General features: G+C 55.7%; 1 protein-coding gene and 1 long non-coding RNA gene across 2 annotated transcripts; both read right to left on the bottom strand.

Moving 5' to 3' along the window:
- Positions 1–1,485: 1,485 nt before the first annotated feature.
- Positions 1,486–6,644, bottom strand: LOC129642202 (uncharacterized). The gene is made up of 3 exons (XR_008709559.1): positions 6,540–6,644; positions 2,225–2,345; positions 1,486–1,552 (listed from the first exon to the last, which is right to left on the bottom strand). It is a non-coding gene; the product is annotated as an uncharacterized LOC129642202 (long non-coding RNA).
- Positions 6,645–8,923: 2,279 nt separating this feature from the next.
- Positions 8,924–19,909, bottom strand: MISP (mitotic spindle positioning). The gene is made up of 5 exons (XM_055552755.1): positions 19,781–19,909; positions 12,760–14,627; positions 12,045–12,175; positions 10,616–10,654; positions 8,924–9,559 (listed from the first exon to the last, which is right to left on the bottom strand). The coding sequence occupies exons 2-5, from the start codon at positions 14,567–14,569 to the stop codon at positions 9,470–9,472; spliced, it is 2,070 nt and encodes a 689-aa protein (XP_055408730.1). The 5' UTR covers positions 14,570–14,627; positions 19,781–19,909; the 3' UTR covers positions 8,924–9,469.
- Positions 19,910–19,994: the final 85 nt, after the last annotated feature.

The raw sequence follows: 19,994 nt of genomic DNA, 5'->3' as shown, positions 1-19,994 counted from the left end.
GGTCCCTCCACACCCAGGAGCATCTCTTAGCCATGAAAAGGGGTGAAGGAACCTTTCTATCACATGGATGGACCCTGAGAACGTGATGCTCAGTGAAAGAAGTAGACACAGAAGGACACACAGGGTGTGATTCCACTGATGGAAAACGTCCAGAACAGACTGATCCATAGACAGAGTGATTCCTGATTGTCAGGGGCTGGGGAGGAGGTGGGGTGACTGCTGATGGAGATGGGGCTTTCTTTTGGAGTGAGGGAATGTTCTGGAATTGGAGGTGGTGGTTACACAACTTTATAAAGGCACTAAAAAACATTGAATTGTATCCTTTAGGATGGTCAGTGGTTAGCTTTATGTTATGTGATTTTTTACCTCAATTTTTAAACAACGGAGACAATGAAAGCACTTTGCTGGTGGTTGTCTGGACCCCAAGAGCTGGGCCTTGTATCCCACAAAGCCATGCTCAGATCCCCTGAAGTCCTTCGCAAGGGCTGACTGGCATCTGCCAACATCCTGGGTGTTAACTTCAGCAGTAAAGCCCCCGGAGCCTTGGTCACACTGTTACACCAGGACCACCCACCCGCTCTCCAAAGGAGGAAACAGGCTCAGAGTGGGTGAGCTGCTGCTGCTGCTAAGTCGCTTCAGGTGTGTCCAACTATGTGCGAACCCATAGATGGCAGCCCACTAGGCTCCCTCATCCCTGGGATTCTCCAGGCAAGAATACTGGAGTGGGTTGCCATTTCCTTCTCCAACGCATGAAAGTGAAAAGGGAAAGTGAAGTCGCTCAGTCGTGTCTGACTCTTAGCGACCCCATGGACTGCAGCCTACCAGGCTCCTCCGTCCATGGGATTTTCCAGGCAAGAGTACTGGAGTGGGGTGCCATTGCCTTCTCCAGTGGGTGAGCAATGGGCCTAAAGAGACCAGCTTAGCTGGAGAGAGTCTAGGCTGAAGCTCACGCCGGGGGGTCAGGGGTCAGAGGTCAGAGTTCCTCTCTTTCCCTGCAGCTTCCAGGGCCACCCGAGTCTGTGCCTGGAACTAGCACTGGACTCCGTCAGGACTGGCCCAAGGGGGCTCATGCCACTGGTCCTCCCACCGTCCAGCCTCCACCTCCCCGGCGGCCCCCGCCCCGCCCCCCCCATAAACAGACGCCGGGGGAGACCAAGCTAGGTGGCACCCCAGGAAGCCCTCTCCTCCAGGGTTTCAGCCGATGGGACACTTATTCAGCACCTACTTTGTGCCGGGCCCCCGGGATGGACTCTCCACCAGGTGGCTTCGTCTCGCCCCGTGAGGTCGGCCGCAGGGGGCCTGCGCCCTGAGAGGGGCTCAACCCTCCCCCACCTTCGGCCAGTGACCGCCGGACACGCCCCCAGGGGCCGCGCAGGCTGACACCCAGGCTGCACGCCGGGTCCTGCCGGCTTCCCCCTGGGCCTGGGCATTCTAGCCTGTTCCCGCCTCACAGGTTGTTCAGTCAGTTCAGTCACTCAGTACTTACAGAGCAAATTCCACGTGGCGGGGAGGGGCATTTGAGGACGCGCATACCTGCTGGAGGTCCCGACACCTGCGAAGGCGCCAGGGTAGGTGTGTTGAAAGAGGAGCAAGCAGATCCACGTGGGTAGAGGGCGGAGCAGGCTATGCAGGGCCCCGGGGCGCGGAAGGCTGGACTCCCACCCCCAGGGACGCGGGAGTCCCCAGGTCGTGGGGCAGAGCAGGGACGCCCCGGCCTGCTGCTCACGCGCCCTCTGCGGGCTACAGGGAGAACAGACCGCGGAGAGGACTGCGGGGGTCCCAGAGGGGTGGGGTGGGGTGGGGTGAAGAATGATGGAGGGATGATGCGGGGATGGTGGGAGGGGTCCCGGGATCCAACCTGGGTGGGGGTCGTAGGGGGCGAGCAAGGGTGCGTTCTGTTTCCAAGGACTATAAAGACCACGACGATTTAGAAGGGTTTACCTAAGTACACACAAAGGTGAGCTGTTATGATTTCTTGTTGCTGGTCTGACAGCACTTGGAGGCTTGAGTGAATGAAGGAAGGAAGGACTTGGAGACTGTGCTGTCAGTGGCCTTTGGCCTCTGGCCACTGGCCACCGGGAGCCCCAGGAGGTTGTGGAGGAAGAGCAGAGTGCACGAGGTCTCCCTCCAAAGCTCCCGGCCACGCCCTACCCTGCCTCCCTCCGAATCCCCGTGACAAAGTGCCCACAGTGGGCACCTGTCCAGCGAGCCCCCCCAATATTACCTCAAGGTATCTAGAATTCTCTGGAGACGCCAGAGGCTCTTTGCCAAATGGACTTTCTATCCAGACCCTGCAGGTCCCCAGCAGGAAACCAAGGAAGGAAATGCAGTTTGCAGGGGCAAGGCTGTGGACAAAAGCATAAATTCTGTTTAGAGTAGAAATGAAATGTATGTATTTAAGCCTAAAATAATGCTATTTTAATATACCTACCTTTTTTTTTTTTTGGCTTTTTTTCAACTACTTTGTTCTGGGAAAAAATTAATAGATTTTTTAAATACATAAAAACACATCTAGAAGGCAAATAGTTTCCTCTAACATCGCTCAGTGCTGCTGCCTCCACACTACCCTACTCCTTACCTTCACCAGCCTAGGGGTTTCTCTGGATTGGGGGGGGAAGAGGGACAGGGTGGGCGTGGTGGGGGGATGCTGCACTTTCTCCAGTCTGGGCCCTCAAGGTGTTCTGGGAAAATGCCAGCCAATTTGAGGAGTAGGGAGGCAGCTTTCTCATGCTGGATGAGAACTGGTGCTGCTTGTTCAGTCGCTCAGTTGTGTCAGACCTCAATGACAGGAAGCACACCAGGCTTCCCTGTCCATCACCAACTCCCAGAGCCTGCTCAAATTCATGTCCATTGGCTCAGTGATGCCATCCAACCATCTAATTCTCTGTCACCCCCTTCTCTTCCTGCCTTCAATCTTTCCCAGCATCAGGGTCTTTTCCAATGAGTCATGGCCAAAATATTGAAACTTCTACTTGAGCATCATCAGTCCTTCCAGTGAATATTCAGGGTTCATGGCCTTTAGGTGCTACTTAGTTAATGTTTTGCTGCCCTCTGGTGGCAGCATGCATTTGCTCCCTTCAGCCTCGATCCAGGAAGTTGCATCTGAGTCCCTGATTGGTGAGGATTCCTTTGTTTACTTGGTCAGTAGCAACAAGAGCCAACATTTATTTATGCAGCCCTGATTGTGTGTCAGCTGCCTGGTAACCCTCATAACCACCCACCTATGGAGGGGTCAGCGAGACTACTTCTTGAAAGCATTAGTTGCTCAGTTGTGTCCGACTCTTTGTAACCTACCAGGCTCCTTTGTCCATGGGATTCTCCAGGCAAGAATACTGGAGTGGGTTGCTATTCCCTTCTCCAGGGGATCTTCCCAACCCAGGGATCAAACCCAGGTCTCCCACATTGGCAGGCAGATTCTTTACTATCTGAGCCACCAGAGTCTCCTTACAGATGAGGAAACTGAGGCTGGCAGAGCTGAGTCTTGAATCTGGGGCTCTCAGAGGTGAAGAAGAATACTCTGTTTGGGGGCTGGAACCAGCTGAGCCTGCAGCTGTCCTGCTTTGGCTATTCATTTATGTGAACCAGTAAAGCCCAATATTACCAAAGCCCATTTGAGTAGAGTTTACTTCAACCTTTTTTTCTTGCAATCCAAAGACCCCTGACCAGTCGGACTAGTCCCCAGGTGAGGTCACATTCTGAGCTTTCATTAGACATGAATCTAGGGAAGGGGGCTTACCTAACCCACAGCAGCAACCACCTTTGAAAACTGGGGCACAGGGCCCCGCAAATAACCTCAGAGCTCTGACCCTGTTTTTATCCCCAAATTCAGTCCCACTAGAGGGCACTCCTAAAGAAAATCAATGCTGAATACCCACTGGGAGGGCTGATGCTGAAGCTGAAGCTCCAATACTTCGGCCACTTGATGTGAACAGCCAACTCATTGGAAAACACTCTGATGCTGGGAAAGGTTGAAAGCATAAAGAGAAGGGGGAGACAGAGGATGAGATGGTTGGATTGCTCAGTGGACCTGAGTTTGAGCAAACCCCAGGAAATAGTGAAGGACAGGAAGCCTGGTGTGCTGCAGTCCTTGGGGTCGCAAAGAGTTCAATACGACCGACCGAGCGACTGAACAACAGAAGGCGCTGCCTGGAAATTTGCTGTTGGGTCCAGGCATCAGCCTGTCTGAGAGGCAGATGGAGGTGGGGGAGCGTGGCAGGCATGGAAAGTTAAAAAAGATGCAAAGGAGGATTTATTTTTAAAGAAACTGCTCTCAGCACTGCCCTTGCTAATTTTTATCCAATTATAGTTTCCTCACTTCTCTTGCAGAAGGGAAATGTGGTAAAACCTGAGGGATGGTTCTCCCCACAGGATCTGCTGGGAGCTGCCCAGCCACAGCCATGCTTGGCTTCCTCAAGAAAAGTGAGAAATCCAGATTTTTATAAAAATTTCCTGATTTTTAAATATTAGCAAATCGTTTAAAAAAGACAGAAAAAAAGATTTAAACATTGACGACCAAGAGAGGCCTCTGTTCTAAATCTGCCCCTCTGCTGTCAGTTTGAGACCTGAAGGGTTAAGAACTGCCAAACCCCTCGTTCATGGGCCCCCTAGGTCTGTGGGTGAATGGGTTACCTTACCTTTACTGGAAGAGAGACTAGTTTTTACTGGAAGAGGCCAATTTACTTATGGTAACTTGATGAGGGTGAGGTTCAAACTGGGGATGAAGTTCAGACCCAACCTTTCCCACTAGATCCCATGCCCTCAACCCTACACTAGGTCCCCCCAAAATGGCCAGAACTCTGAGTTGTCCCCATGATTCTGGCCCCTGTGTGCACAGCCTGAGTAATCCCCTTGAGTGTGGTGCAACGTTTTTTGGTAAAGGTGATGAGCTTCTTCAAGTATGATTAAGGTCCCCAAATCAGCTGACCTCAAGTTGATTGAAAGAGCGATCACCCTGGGTGGGCCTGGCCTAATCAGGTGAGGCTTTCGTGAAGGCCTGGGAGCAGCAAATATCCACATAATGACCTGCTGGTGGAGGGACCATGTGGCAAAGACTTGGGGGTGGCCAGCAATAAAACCGGGACCTTAGTCCTACAAATGTAAAACATTTCTGCCAGTACCCAAAAAAAAGGCCTGGAAAAAATGCCTTTAGATGAGAATGCAGCCAACACATCGGCTGCAGCCTGGTGGGACCCTGAGCTGAGGACCCAGCCCCACTGAGCTGGCCTTCCAACGCTCAGAAACTGTGTAGAGATAATGGGTGTTTTTACTTTTTTAATTTCGTTTTTTAGATTTTTTTTTTTTAATGTGGACCATTTTTTTTTCTTGGCTGCACTAGGTCTCTGTTGCACAGGCTTTCTCTAGCTGTGGTGAGTGTGGGCTACTCTTTGTTGCGGTGTGTGGGCTTCTCACTGCGGTGGCTTCTCTTGTGGAGGACAGGCTCTAGAGCACACAGGCTTCAGAAGTTGCAGCACGTGGGCTCCCCAAGCCTCACAGCTGGACCTTAAGCCACAGGGCTGGGGGTCCACACACTTTCCAGTCCAGTACATGCTGCCTATCACCTCCAAGGGGCAGGACGATGTAAGGTAAACCTGCTCTGCCAGGTGGACGAAGTGCTGGTCACCACCCAGCCTGGCAGTCCCCGTCTGTCCTGACTCAGGGCTGGTCACACCCCTGGCACCACTGGAGGGACAGCGCCCAGACTGACATGAGCACCCAAGCACCTGTGCCTTGGAACCTCTCCTGTTGTGCCCAGGACTCCTGTGAGCAAACTCCTTGGGGATGAGCCAGATGAGACCTGGCTGTGGCACCCTGTCCAGGGCCACAGATTGCACAAATACAAAGCCAGGCCATCCATACCTTCAGATAGACAGTGTGTGATTTTTTATTTAGCATATTGCTGTTGTTCAGTCACTAAGTTGTGTCCGACTCTTTGCAACCTCATGGTCTACAGCACGCGGGGCTTCCCTGTCCTTCACCGTATCCTGGAGTTTGCTCAAACTCATGTCCATTGAGTTGTTGATCCTATCTAATGCTTATGCTACTTAGCATAAGAATGTCCCAAATATTGTATGGGATATACTTATACTGGAAATGTCATTTACGGTTGGCTTGATTTTCAGTGGAACTGGGCATATGAATGTTCTCTCTCCCCTCGCCACCCAGCCCAACAGATATGTGGCTCGGGGTCCCCCAGACCCAGCAGCAATCCTGCAGCTGACCACAGAATCCTGAGCTCATAACAGCTGCTATCGGAGCACCGAGGGATGGTTGTCACGCAGCACAAGCTGACGGATGTGCATAGGGAGTGATAGTGACAGAGGCATACCGGAACCCAGAGCCACAGCCCCAGCCCAGCTCCTGGTTTCTGATCCCCACGTGGTCCTGCAGGAGTTAATGGAATAAGAGCAACACCGCCAAAGGAGAAGGTGAAAAATGCTGAGAGCGAGGAAAGGTTCTGGCTTTTCAGCTGGAAACCGGGCTTATGTTTCAGCCTTTCTAATGGCCTCGGAGAAAACTCCCTCCCTCCCCGGATCACATACCTCGACCTGGGAGGAAACCAGGAAAGAGAGAGCAGGGACGTGCGGACACAGCCTTTGTCTCCACTTTGTCCTCCATCCAGACAGACCCTCCCTCCTTTGGGAATTGCACTAAGACTTCACTGAAACCTCTCACCAGAAAAAAAAAAAAAAAAAAACAACCTCTTGCCAAGCCCCTGTGGGACAAGGCAGCCTGGCAGGTGGAATAGAATTTCCCCTCCCTTCCCCGAGGGCACAGCCCAGAGAGAAGAATTAAGCAAAAGTGAATCATCAAAACGGGACCTTCCCACCCACCTCCTGAAATGTGCCCGTGAGGGTGAATCGAGAATTTCAAGGACAGTGCACTTTTCAGCACACTCCTCAGGTTTTAAGCCAGTAAATGCATCATTCCTGGATCTTTCCCAAGGTCCTTCTGAGGCCTTCGAGAGAGACACCTTTTTTTTCCTTTCTCTTTTTAAAATAACTGTGGTAAAATACACATAACATAAAAGCACAGCTCAGTGGCATTAAGCACATTCACCCTGTTGTGTAACCAGCCCCACCGTCATCTCCAGTATTTTCCAGTCCTCCTAAACTGAAACTCTGTCCCCATGAAACAATGACTCCCCATCCCCTCCCCCACCCCCTGGCCTCACCATCTACTTCCTGTCTCTGCGGATTTGACTCCTCCAGGGACCTCCTGTGAGTGGAATCAGACAGTGTGTGTCCTTCTGTGTCTGGTCAGCAGAGTAACAGCCCCAAAGATGTCCCCATCCTGGTCCTGAGGCCTGTGGCCGTGTCACCTCATAGGGCAGAGGGGACTTGGCAGGAGGGATTAATTTAAGGCCCCTGAGATTCGGACGACCCTGGATTTGCGGACCCAGTGTTATCACAGGATCCTTATAAGAGGGAGGGTTAGGGTCAGAGGCAGAGAGACAGGACATGCTGTGCTGCTGGCTGCTGGCTGTAACGATAGAGGGAGGGGCCACAAGCCAGGGATGCGGCGCCTCTAGAAACTGGAAAAGTTGGGAGACGGTGCTCCCCGGGAGCCTCCAGAGGGACCAGCTCTGCCCACGCCTGGATTCAGCCCCGTGAAGCCTGAGCCGGACTCCTGACCTCAGGACTGTCAGAAAACCTAGCTGTGCTGGTCTAAGCCCTCTGTTCCTGCTAGTTCCAATCACCCCCAGAGACTGGCATCCTCAGAGAAGGGGGACCAGGGGGAGCAGCCAGTGGGCACCAGGGTGGAGGAGGAGCAGATGTGGTAGGAGATGGGAGAGGAGCCGGTGAGGCCCAGGTTGTATTCAAGACCCCAAAACTGCCTTCCTAAAAGGCTAGCGGGGGGTGGGGGGGGGGGACACATTTGGTTCCTGGGGCTGGAACAGAACAGTGGGAACCACAGAGAAAAGCAGACCTTGGACCAGGCAGAAGGCATGCTGCCAGATCCAGTGCTCCCCCAGGACAAAGGCCCCTCCTCCTTGAGGCTGGAGTCCCCTTGACACAGGCCCTGCCTCCTCCCTAGACTGGGGTCCCCCTGAGAACAGGTCCCCTCCTCCATCAGACTGGCATCCCCCTGAATACAGATGCTGCCTCCTTCCTAGACTGGGGTCCCCCGGGGGACAGGGCCCCCTCCCTCTGCGGATCTGTTCTGCCCACTGTAGCCCCTCTCTACCTCACCTACCCCCTGCCCCGGGAACGCCCTCGCCCGCAGCCTCAGCTATTTCGGGTGCACAGCCTCCCCGCCCCGCGTGGGCCGCTCTCAAGAATAGCTCTCAGAATAGCTGTGGCGGCTTCCCTGTGGCCGCCTGTCAGGGAGGCACTGGAAGGGGGCGCGGGCCGTGGTGAGGGGGGGGCGGGCAGCGGGTGGGGACAGACCCTGCGGGTGGGCGTCCCCAGCTGCTCCTAGTCTGGAGCCTGGGGGTGGGTCCGGATCGGAGGGGGAGGAGCCGCCGTCGGGGTCCCTCTGGGGTCCAGGCACAGGTGCTGGGGTTTCACCCCTGAGGTCCGGGTTGGGGGAGCGGAAGAGGTCCCATCACCAACCCCATGCATGGAGGAAATCGAGGCAGGGCGGGCAAAGGGGCCCCCAGCCACACAAGGGTCAGGACTACCAGGTCATTCCTGGGAATGATCTCATCCGCGGGAGTGGTGCCTGTGGTATATGTGTGGAGCCTAATAACGACCCCTCTCCAACCACTGCCCCTCCAGCCAGAGCCAGCTGGAGCTGAATAAGCGCTCTGAGAGTGACTGATGAGGCCACGTGGGAGAATTGAACAATCACTCATGAACAAGCACTACTTGAGCACCTTCTGTATGCCTCACACTGGGGAGGTGGAACGGTGGGGGCAGTGATGTCACCTGGAGAAGTGAAGGAGGCAGAGGATCAGGGCACGCCCACTCCAGGCAGGGACCCATCGGCTGCTTTATTTCAGGTAGCACAGAAGCCCCTAAATCGAGCACTTTTCAATGCCCGGGGCTAGGGAGCTGTCCCCATGGGATCCCATAACGTCAGAGCTGTGCTGGGTGTTCTGCGGAGGGGGCCACGAGACCCTCGGATTGGGGTGCTCAGGCCTCCTCCCTGAGACTGGAGGTTTTCGAGGGCTGGAGCCAGGCAGGTCTCCCCTGTCAGTTTGGGACTTCCCAGAGGGAGAAGGGTTAGGATGTCTCCCCTCTCAGACCAGCCATAATAATTATATCAGGAGGTGAGGGGACTGGTCTCTTTCCTCCCAGAACTCAAGAGCGTTTGGCAAAGTCACAGGAGCAGAAGAAGTCATCTAAAAGCACAGCAATTTCTCCAGGAAAATGAAAACGGGAAAGAAACCCCACACCCCACAAATGCATCCACCCTTGGGACCGTCAGCACGAGACCTGCAGTTCTCGGGTGTGGATTTAAACGGGGATCTAGGTCCTAAGGCAGGGACTCAGCAGTTCCCCAGTGCCAGGGCAGCGCCTGCCCAGGCTCAGTCCTCATCCTCGCTGGCGTAGATCCCGGCTTCCCAGCGCTCTGCCATGGCATTCCTGTGTCGGGTCACCCGTGTGGCCTCTAGAATCTGCAAAAAGGAGGCATGGAGTTTCCTCAGGGCTCTAAGTCCCCAAACAGCTCCCGCAACCACTAACCCCTAGGAGAGGCCTGGAGAACAGTTAGAGTAGGACTGCCACTTCCTGTTTCAGACCCTCCACTCCCAGAAACAGTGGAAAGGAATGTGCTAACTCATGCTGAACCCCACAAGAGGGAAATGCCCGGGCCTGGCATTGTGGACTCAGATCAAAATGAAAGTGAAAGTCTTAGTTGCTCAGTTGTGTCAGACTCTTTGTGATTCCATGGACTGTAGCCTGACAAACTCCTCTGTCTGTGGGATTTTTCAGGCAAGAACACTGGAGTGGGTTGCCATTCCCTTCTCCAGGGGATCTTCCCAACCCAGGGATCAAACTCAAGTTTCCTGCATTGCATGCAGCTGCTGCTAAGTCACTTCGGTCATGTCCAACTCTGTGCGACCCCATAGACGGCAGCCCACTAGGCTCCTCTGTCCCTGGGATTCTCCAGGCAAGAATACTGGAGTGGGTTGCCATTTCCTTCTCCAATGCATGAAAGTGAAAAGTGAAAGTGAAGTCGCTCAGTCGTGTCCGACTCTTCGAGACCCCATGGACTGCAGCCTACCAGGCTTCTCTGTCCATGGGATTTTCCAGGCAAGAGTGCTGGAGTGGGGTGCCATTGCCTTCTCTGGCATTGCATGCAGAGAGGGTCACAAATGTATTCCACAAAACCACTGAGGTAGGTGACCTTCTCTCAGGTGAGGTAGGTGACACTCTCAGGTGGACCCCTCCCTCAAAGAAAATATCCCTGTCTTGGGCTAAACCTGCCCCAAAACCATCTCCTCAAAAGGCAGCAGGTGGACCCTCTTTCCACAGTCTGTGCCTGTGGCAGGCATCAAAAGCAGATCACAGAAAAGTCCACCTCAGGCAGACACTACCAATCAAGAAGATACCAGGGCAAGTACCCACACCCAGAAGAAAGGCTTCCCATGACCCTGATGCCAGGGGACAGGGGGCACTGATTCAGGGGGAAGGGAGGAAGGCCCAGGTCCTCGCCCCAGAAGCACACTCACCTCCGAGTTGACATCATCCAAGGGATTGATGCCGGCATACTACAGGAAAGGAACACATGTTAGTCCCCGGGGCCTTCTAGCCTTCCCCACTGGACTCGATGCACAGTCACATTTGGGGAAGAAGGGAAGGCCTTCCTTGCCCACTGTGGTCCCCTAAGCGTTCCTCAATCACCCCAAACTCAAAACCACCCACCATGCTGTTCCTACATGTTGTCCCCCTCATTGAAGCATTGCCCATCATTTGCAACTGTTTTCTCTTTGTAAACATCATCGTAACAAAGACAATTGACATTTACAGAGCTCTTGCTGTGGCCAGCCCTGCTCTAAGGTTCAAAGGGGGACGTTCTTATTATCACACTCATTTTACAGGGGAGGAGACTGAGGGTCAGAGAAGGGCAGGGTCTTGCCCCTCACATAGTCAGCAAGCAGCAGGACTGGGACTTGAACCCAGGTCCCCACACTCCACTCTGCCCCAAACCACTAGGCAAGACTGTGAGCACCACATGGGCAAGGCTGGAGAGGGTGTTATTCTTTGTAGTGTAACAGTTCCTGTCCAGAGAGGAAATGGCCTCATGGTTACAAATGTAGGGTTTGGAGTCAGGCCTAGGTTCAAGTACTGGCTTGGGAACTCAGGCTATATGACATTGCATGAGTGCTTAGTCACTCAGTCATGTTCAACTCTTGGTGATGCTATGGACTGTAGCCCACTAGGCTCCTCTGTCTGGGATTTTCCAGGCAAAAATATTGGAGTGGTGGAAAAGGAAATGGCAACCCATCCAGTATTCTTGCCTGGAAAAGTCCATGGACAGAGGAGCCTGGCAGGCTGCAGTCCATGGGGTTACATGACTGAGCACACATGCATGAGGGTGGAGGGAGATGGGTTGATAGCAATAAACTGGTAGAACTAAAAAAAAAGAAAATCGGAGTGGGTTGCCATGCCCTCCTCTAAGGGATCTTCCTAACCCAGGGATCCAACCTGCATCTCTTACATCTCCTGCATTGGCAGGCGGGTTCTTTACCACTAGCACCACCTGGGAAGACCTGTATGACCCTGGGCACAGGCAAGTATGGCTTTCTCAACAAAAGGGAAACAAAAATCCCTCCAGATGTTAAAGGCACGGTGCTTGCAGAGCCCTGAGACATACATCATATGATGTGGATAATAATCAGAAATGATGTTGATGGTAATAAACACATGAAAATAATAAGGCTCAGTTTGATACACTGCCACTGCTCTCCTCCAAGCAGAGCTCATCCTCAGCCTTTGGCTCAGGGGGAACAACCTCATGGTGGGGACTCTGCTTATACAGCCCAGATATGAAGAGAAACTCGGTTTATCCATTGTGCACCTTGCCTGAACTTTTCCGCCCCTAATGGGGAGTCAGACCTCAGCCAGGCCTCCAGGGGGACGGCAGAACTCAAGACTCACCCACTGTTCCTTCTTCTTTCTCTGCTGGAGAGCATCCTTGGCCGGGGCCTCCACCGTCCACACCAGGTCCGAGTGCAGGTGGATGGGGGTGAAATAGTGTGACTCAGACACTGAGTAGCTGCCTGTGATGCCTGGTGGGGGTGGGGGAGGGGAGAGGAAGGAAAGGGCATCAGGGAGGGTCCCAGAGTCTCCTGAGGGCATAACATCTGTGAGAACTCAGCCCAAGAGACACAGATTCTGGTTGAGAGGCTGGACCAGTTCAGGAGATGAGTGAATGGACAGACAGACAGAGCAGACAGCTGGTTGGGAAAACTGATAGACAGATTGATCAGAATAGCCAGTCAGGAGAAACTGGATCAACAGATGGGCTGACCATGCAAGGAGAAAAACACTAGAAAGTGACATGGGGTGGAGGCAGTTCACATTGACAAAAAGGAGCAATTGATTGAGAGGCTAGAACATCTGTAAACCTCTATGCACCTAACAACAAAGTCTCCAAATCCATAAAGCAAAAAACTCAAGGCAAAGTTAACATCTTTCTCCAAAATCTACTGCTTCAGCAGACAGACAAGTGGACAGACCAGCCAACCCAGGTGGTGGATGAAGTCCCCCAGACGTTCCCCTACCCTCACCCTCTCCTGGCATCCTCATACTCCTCCTGCCACCCTCCTCTGAGACTCTGAACAAAGCAGCCTTTCCCAGGACCCATCCTCACTGGATTTGCGGGAGGAGCTCCGAGAGTCGTGGTCACAGCACTCATCCGAGAAGACCTCAGGGTACAGAGCACTCCGCCGCTCCTCAGCCATCTCCCGCTCTCGTCGCAAGACATTCTCCACTTCCCTCTCCAGCAGCTCAGATGACTGGGACTTCTGTAGCCTCAGTGCTGGGGCCCCTGCCACCTCCCAGCCCCAAACTCGGGGGGCCTCAGCTCTCTCAGGTTCATCTGGGACTCTGAACCGCAGGGGCCGCAGATGGAAGTACTCCTGTCTCAGGACACCCCTGCTTGCATGCAGGAGACCCCGGGGGGGCTCCTGCTTCAGGCCTGAGGGCTTTGCAGAGGATTCTGAGGGATGCCTCTGAGACCCTGCAGCCTTGGGAGAGCCCACTGGCCTGGCTTCATCTGCTGAGAGGTTGCTGGGCCTGCGGTAGGCGTGGGAGGCAGGAGACTCTCCTGGGGGCATCCCAGGGCTCAAGTATGGTTGGTAGGCATCAAGTGGGATACGGCTCACCTTCCTCACCTCTGGGGCCAGGCTGGCCACATGGGCATCTGGGGTTGGGCTGAGGATGGAGTCTGAGCTGTGGACTCTTCGAAGTCTGGGCTGGGATCCTTCGGAGGACCAGTCAGGTGTGGATGCCCGGCCCACCTGCAGCCCCTCGCGCCGGTGATCCTCCTCACGTTGTGACTCCTGAGCAATGTCCCGCTGTACGTAGAGTGATGGACGGCCCCTGTCCCGCCGTGGTGCTGCAGCCAGGCTCACCTTGCTCAGCAGGAGCCTGGCTGGGATCTCCACCAGCTCCTGGTGGCTGGTTGCCCGCTGAAGCCCCCTCTGCTCTCGGAGGTCTGCCTCCCGCTCCTGGGCCAGTCGGATCTCTCGCTCAATGGGCGTCTCCTTGAGGGGCTCTGGGGACTCTTCCCTGGACCGGGAACCGGGGTCCTCCAGGGCTTGGGCAACAGACCTGGTGGGCAAAGGGTGAACCCTCTTCTCTTCTGTGACCACCTCCTTCACCTGGGGTTTGACTGGGAGGACGTACCCATTGGCCAGAGGTGGCCTGCTAAGGGCCTTAGAGGCCTGACTGGCCCTGGGTGGGGAGTTCTGAGAGGCCACTGCATTTACATGGGCCACTTTGGGTTGGGGGCTCTGAGGAACCTCTGAATTCACGTGGGCCACCCCAGGTGGGGCGTTTCGAGAGACCCCTGTTTTTGCATGGGCCACCCTGGACTGGGGGCTCCGGAGAACCCTTGCATTGGCGTGGGCCGCTCCAGGTGGGGGGTTCGCCTGCTCCAGGTTCAGGAACTGCCGCCTGGCTGCCAGGAAGTTGATCTGCTCCCTGTCTATTTCGTTCTCCTCCAGGGGCATGGACTGTGGTTGGCTGGGGCCCCTGGGCTCCCTGTGGTCAGGGGAACCATGGAGCGTGGCCACCGTGCCACTCTTCCTGACAGCCTGGCCCCGAATGACTGCCTGGTGCTCCCGCTCCAGGTTCTGTGGCTGCCAGGGTGGGGTGTCCCTGGCCTCTAGGTGGTAGGCCTTCACCTCCTCATCCTCGTTATCCTGGGGGCAGGGTGGCCATGGGGCCATCCGGCCAGGGAAGACACGCAGGCTGCGGGATGTCCCAGTCCGCGTCATTTCCAGGGAGGCCTCGTGGTCAGTGGGCCATGCTGGTGTCTCGTCCTGGCTCCAGACACTGGCCGTGGGCCCCACGCCCATCAGCTCAAACGTGTAGCTGGTGTCACCATCAAAGGCCACACCGGCCATGCGGGATGAGTGAGGGATGCCGAAGATGGGATATCTGGTAACTCGGTCCATGTTCGGAAGGAGGTCTCTGCCCACCACAGGCTCCCAAGGTGGAGACGATCTGGGTTCACTGAAGGAGGAGAAGGATGTGTGGGTTACCAAGTCAGAGAACTTGGGGAGAGCTGTAGTCCCTCTCCCTCCAAGGACAAAGTCCTGGCCAAGTGGCCTCTGTGATTAGCTCAGGGATGGGTAAGTGACTCAGCCCTGCCAATCAGAGCATTCTATATTTGGACCTCTGTTATTTGTACAGGGATGGACATGTGACCCAACCTGGCCAATGACATTAAACTCTGGGACTTTGCAATTAAAGTGGAAAATTGGACCCTCTTCCCCACTGGGCTTGTGAGGCTGATAGGATGAGACAGAACTGTTGGGGGGCCATATTTGCCCTTGAGGACACACCTTGCTTAAGAGCACCCCCAACTGCAACACAGCACCCTAAAAACATTGTTTCAGCTCCTGGATCCAGCCACACCTGAATCCCTGAGGGCCCCTGTACTGATTAACAACTCACCCCCTGTGTGTCTAACATTTGCAGGCACCCCTCCCACCTCCTCTCCCAGACACTGCACACCCTGTTGGGTGCCAGCTCGCTGGGTCCAGACACAGGGGGGCTACCCCCCGACAAACTGTCTCTAAGGGCACACACATGTTGAGGTTCCTTCTGTGATTCTTCATTTCATCTGACATTTACGGATGGCCCCACCTCTCACTGAGGGATGTCAAGTGGGGAAACTGAGGCCCAGAGAGGGGTGTGATTAGACAGAGAATCCCGTATCTGGCTCTCTCTTTGAACTTGCCCAGAGGGACACCTTGTCCCATCCAGATGATTGTGGCCTCAGCACCATAAAACTTGGCCCAGCTAAGGAGTACCTTGGGCCTTGTCCCTCAGGGCCAGGCAAAACCCTGACCCAGTGCCCCAGAGGGCCCAGCCCCACCAGGACTTGGGGCTCCCTCTGAGCACATCTCCAGGAGCCTCTGTGGAGGCCAGGCAGCTGCTCTTACACCTCCACGACTCCTGGCGTCTCCAGGCTGCAGCCTTCACACCCTGCCCAGGGCACTCAAGGCCACTACCTCAACCCAAACCCACGAACTCTACAGGCACCAGACCCCAAATCTGACCCTTTCCTCCTCCCTCTGCTGGGAGGACCTTGGTTTCTGCTCTTCCACAGTCTCCTTAGCTGCAGTCCAGGGAGCTCCTCCAGGAAGCTCCTCCAGACTGTCTCCACCCTTGGAGCCTGTGGCCTGAGCATCCCATGTGTACCTGGCCCAGTACAGCTGAAGAAAGGAAGCTAAGCTGTTCTCAACTCCTCAAGCAGCCCTTGTCCCCGTCCTCAGCCCCCTGATGCCACCAAGGCTACTGGGTACATCGCTGCCTTTTTACACCAACTTGCTTGTGAAAGTGAAATGTGGTTTTAAAAGAAAACTGCAGACCCTCCCTGAGCTGGAAAAGTGACATCAAGCAACCTAAAATCAATCATGGGGATCCATGCTACAATCAACTCGTTCTTATCATGCAGCCTTTCAAATATTGAATTATAACGAGGAAAAAAATATTTAAAAACAAGCAGGCTTAGGTGATAAGTCCTAGCCAAGAGGGCTGAGCCTCTATCCCAAAGACTTGAGAGTGGCCGGATGTTTACACATCTTTGCAAGGAGAAGAAGATTGTTTAAGGCCTGTCACCTCCCACTGCAAGCCATCAGCTCCCTCCCAGGGGCCCAGGTGAGCATCTCTCCCAATAGCCCAGAGTCTGGTACACAGCAAGTGCTTAATAAAGGCTGGCTGACTCTCCGTGTGTCCAGGGGCCAGGGTTAGAGTTCATTCAAGCAGAGAGCCGGCTGCCCCTCCAGGCTTCCCCCCTAACCCCAGCCCACCTTGGAGAGCAGGTCTGGGTCCCCACGCCCTGAACCCCTGGGGAATGCAGGCGAGTGCAGGCGTGATGGGGCTGATGCAGAAATGTTTGCCTAGTGAGTGGGCAGAGGCTCACCCAGAAGGATTTATAAGCCACAGGGGACATTAACTCCAGGAAAAAGAACTGCACACCCAGAGGGTGCTGGGTCTCCTGGTGGGTGGGGCAGGGTGGGGGACACATCCCTCCTCAGCCCATTCCTTCTGGGTGATTCACTGAGGCCAGCAGGGTGGGGTCCCTCTTTGCCTGAGTCCTTGGGCAAGTCTCCCCCAGTTTCCCACTGACCCCAGTGTCCCTCTGGATGGTAGGTAGGTCCAGAGCACGCAGCTGCCACCAAGAGAGGCTGCCTCCATGCAGGTTCAGCCTGGTATGCGGTAGGCTCCAGAGAAATGCTTTTATAGCAGTGGCTGATGCTTTTAATTTTTAAACCCTGGATCTACCACTGATCTCTTCCCTGGTGGTTCAGACGGTAAAGCGTCTGTCTGCAATGCGGGAGACCCGGATTCAATTCCTGGGTTGGGAAGATCCCTTGCAGAAGGAAATGGCAATCCACTCTAGCACTCTTGCCTGGAAAATCCTATGGATGGAGGAGCCTGATAGGCTACAGTCCATGGGGTCGCAAAGAGTTGGACATGACTGAGCGACTTCACTTTCTACCACTGATCTCAGAGTGACCCTGGGGCAGGCACTCCGTCACCAAGCCTCAGTCTGTACGGTGGGACTGTGCCAACTCCACATCAGGGCCTGGGGAGGAACCGGGAGGCCCGAGCAGGTGCCTGGCACACAGAAACACTGGAGAAGAAACCGCCCTCCTGGAGGTCTCACAAACTGTACAAATGAGTTGTACTAGCAATCAGAGCCTTCCAACTCCTCGAGTGGCTCCTCCCAACTGGGCATCTCATGCCAGCACTTTGTTGGCCTCTCACAAGAGCCTGCGACCCGGGGGCCATTCTGTGCCCAACATGAAGCAGAAGAAACTGAGGCCCTGAGGGGTCACACAGGGCATGACAGAGCAACAGGTCCTCCTCCAGGAAGCTCCCTGTGATTGCTCCTCCCCAGTCCCAACTCTGTACCCTGTTGATACCAAAACTGAAGCTGGGTTTATGGCCTCTGGGCCACATACCTGCTTCCTCATCACTGCAACTGGCCTCCTGCCCTTGGGCAAAGGCCTGCTGGAAGGGCCTGAGGCTCAGACAGGGCCAGTCACACAGCAGGGACAGGCTCTCGGGGTTCCTCTTCTGTCCCTCTGGGCTACAGTCCCCAAGACCCTGGTAGCAGGGCTCCTTAACACACCTGGATTCTGGGCTGAGTCTCTGCCCCACACCCACGGGATTCCAGCCGCCCTCCCCGAGGCTGGACACTCCCCCTCATGCTGAGACCACCCCACTGCCTCCAGTGAGCCCCAGTCAGACCCCAGCCCAATGGAAGGGGGTGTCATAGGCTGCTCAAGCCCTCCCCAAGCAAGCCTCTGGCTGGTGCTAAGCGTCTCCCCAGAAACCCCCGAATTCCCAGAATCAGTGGGGGTGAGCTGTGCCTCTGGCCCCAGGGGTGTGATCAGGCCCCTTTCTTAGAGGGTCAGGGGTCAAGGTCAATGGATTTGGGATCCTGAAGCCCAGGGTAGAGACTGGGGCCCTGGTAAAGCTCAGGGACCGGCCTCTGCTCCCCTTGTCAGGTGCAGCATAGGAAGGACATAGACCAGCCTCAGAGCCAGCCAGGGGGCTCAGAGCGAGGGGAGGTACCCCACGTCTCTGGAAGCCCACTGAACCCCCCAGAGGGGGCTGGGGTGGGGATGATGACTTCCCCCCTGTACCCGGAGGGCCCCACTGGGGTCAGAAGGTGCTGCTGACACACAAACCCCCACGCCAAAAGCAGAGCTCCCCACCCAAGCAGGACCCCCACCCCCACCCCCACCTTACTGTCCGTCCCACCCTCCTTTGCCCCAGCCTCACCCGTGCTTTCAGCCCCACAGACTCCAAGCCTGGCTCTGGCTCCCTGGCTGGCACAGAGGCCTCCCAGCCCCGCCCTGGCCCCAGGTTGCTAGGGGACAGGGCCCCACCCCGGGAAGCAGGTGCACCCCCTCCTCCCAGGCCCCACCTGGGCTTGAGAAACAAAGTTCAGAGGAGGAAGAGAAAGACGACACCACTGCAGAGGGAGGGCGGCTGCTGCGCCACGCTGCACTGCCCCCTGGCACCCAGGGCCCCAGCCCACAAAGCCCGAGCCAGAACTCACCCCTAAACCCTCTGGGCCTCCCCACTGCCTCCCAGCATCAGAGAGGGGCCATCTGTCTCCCGCGGGGTCACAGAGCTGGTCCACAAGCCAGCTGCTGTTCCTCAGAGGCGGGTCCAAGTCCAAACCCCCACCCAGGCCATCTGACTCAGCCCACACTCTGGGGCCATTTCCCCTGAGAGATCCTTACTGGGACCAGCCCAGCGTCCTAGTCTCTGGGGATTCAGCTGGGCTTAAATTCAAATCCCACTTAACCACTCTGGGCCCATTTCCTCCTCCAGGAAGCAGGGGACATCACAGGATGGGGGGACGCCCCCCAGCCCACTTCCAATAAAGGGCCAAATGAGGACATAAAGGTGCCAGAAAGCTTTGGGATGGTTGGGGCCCGGGCACACTGAGGCTCAAGGTGGAGGCAGGTGCTCCCAGCACAAGGCTGTGGTGTCTGATCCTTGGCCGAGGTGCAGAGGACCTGCTCCCACCACGAGGGCCCTGAGCCTGTGGGAGAATCAGCCCACCGAGTGCTGTGGTTGGTCTACAGGGAAGGGTACACAGTGGGCTGGGCTTCCGTTCCTGGCTGGGGTGGCAGGCGGTGGGGGATGGGAATCTCTGTCCTGACCTGCCCCTTGGACAGCTGTGGGGCCCCTCTGAACCTCAGTCTCTTCTTCCATCCGATGTGCCTCCAGCTGCGAATCTGGCAGGGCTGCTGACAGTGCAGGGGAAGGGTGGAGACTGGATCACCCCACATGCCAGGGCTCTCCTGATCCCAGACTGGGGCGACCTCCCCCACAGGGCTCACACAGCCACTGTACAGGTGGGCAAGCCAAGGCCCAGAATGGGTGGCCACTCCTACCCAGATTGTGTAGTGAGAGAAGCGAGGCCAGCAGCTTCTGCCCCATGTCCCCATCCATTTGCCAGGAACCAGCTTCTCTGCCAAGCTTGAGGGTGTCTGTCCCCCAGGGGACTGTGAGCCCAGCAAGGGGCAGCCTCACAACCAAGGTGGGGTGGGCAGGTATGGAACCTGAGGCCCCCCAGAAAACAGAAGCCAAGTCACACCATGGGAAGCAGCCCCCTTACCTCCAGGCCTTACCTGCCCAGGTGCCACACAGATGCAGGCGGGGACTCCACCAACACCCCTACCCACCGCACTGGCGTTGAGTCTGAGGGGTGCAGAACCGCAGACAGGCGACACCAGTTCCCCTGGGCTCTACCAGGCTCCTTTTAAGGCTGGACCGCCTTGCTTGGGCAGGGCCCCAACCTCTGGCCTGGCCGCACCCTCCCCGCCCAGGTGAAACTCAAGAAGT

Source organism: Bubalus kerabau, chromosome 1 (assembly GCF_029407905.1).
Source record: "Bubalus kerabau isolate K-KA32 ecotype Philippines breed swamp buffalo chromosome 1, PCC_UOA_SB_1v2, whole genome shotgun sequence".
In the NCBI taxonomy this organism is placed as follows: Eukaryota; Metazoa; Chordata; class Mammalia; order Artiodactyla; family Bovidae; genus Bubalus; species Bubalus kerabau.
Note: the sequence above shows the minus strand (reverse complement) of the source record. Positions and strands in the feature narration are given on the sequence as shown.

Coding starts and splice junctions, on each gene's coding strand:
- MISP (XM_055552755.1), bottom strand. CDS start 14,569: ATGGACCGAGTTACCAGATATCCCATCTTCGGCATCCCTCACTCATCC. Junction 12,176..12,759: donor GAGCTCCTCCCGCAAATCCA/GTGAGGATGGGT, acceptor CACCCCCACCAG/GCATCACAGGCAGCTACTCA. Junction 9,560..10,615: donor TGGATGATGTCAACTCGGAG/GTGAGTGTGCTT, acceptor TCCTTTTTGCAG/ATTCTAGAGGCCACACGGGT.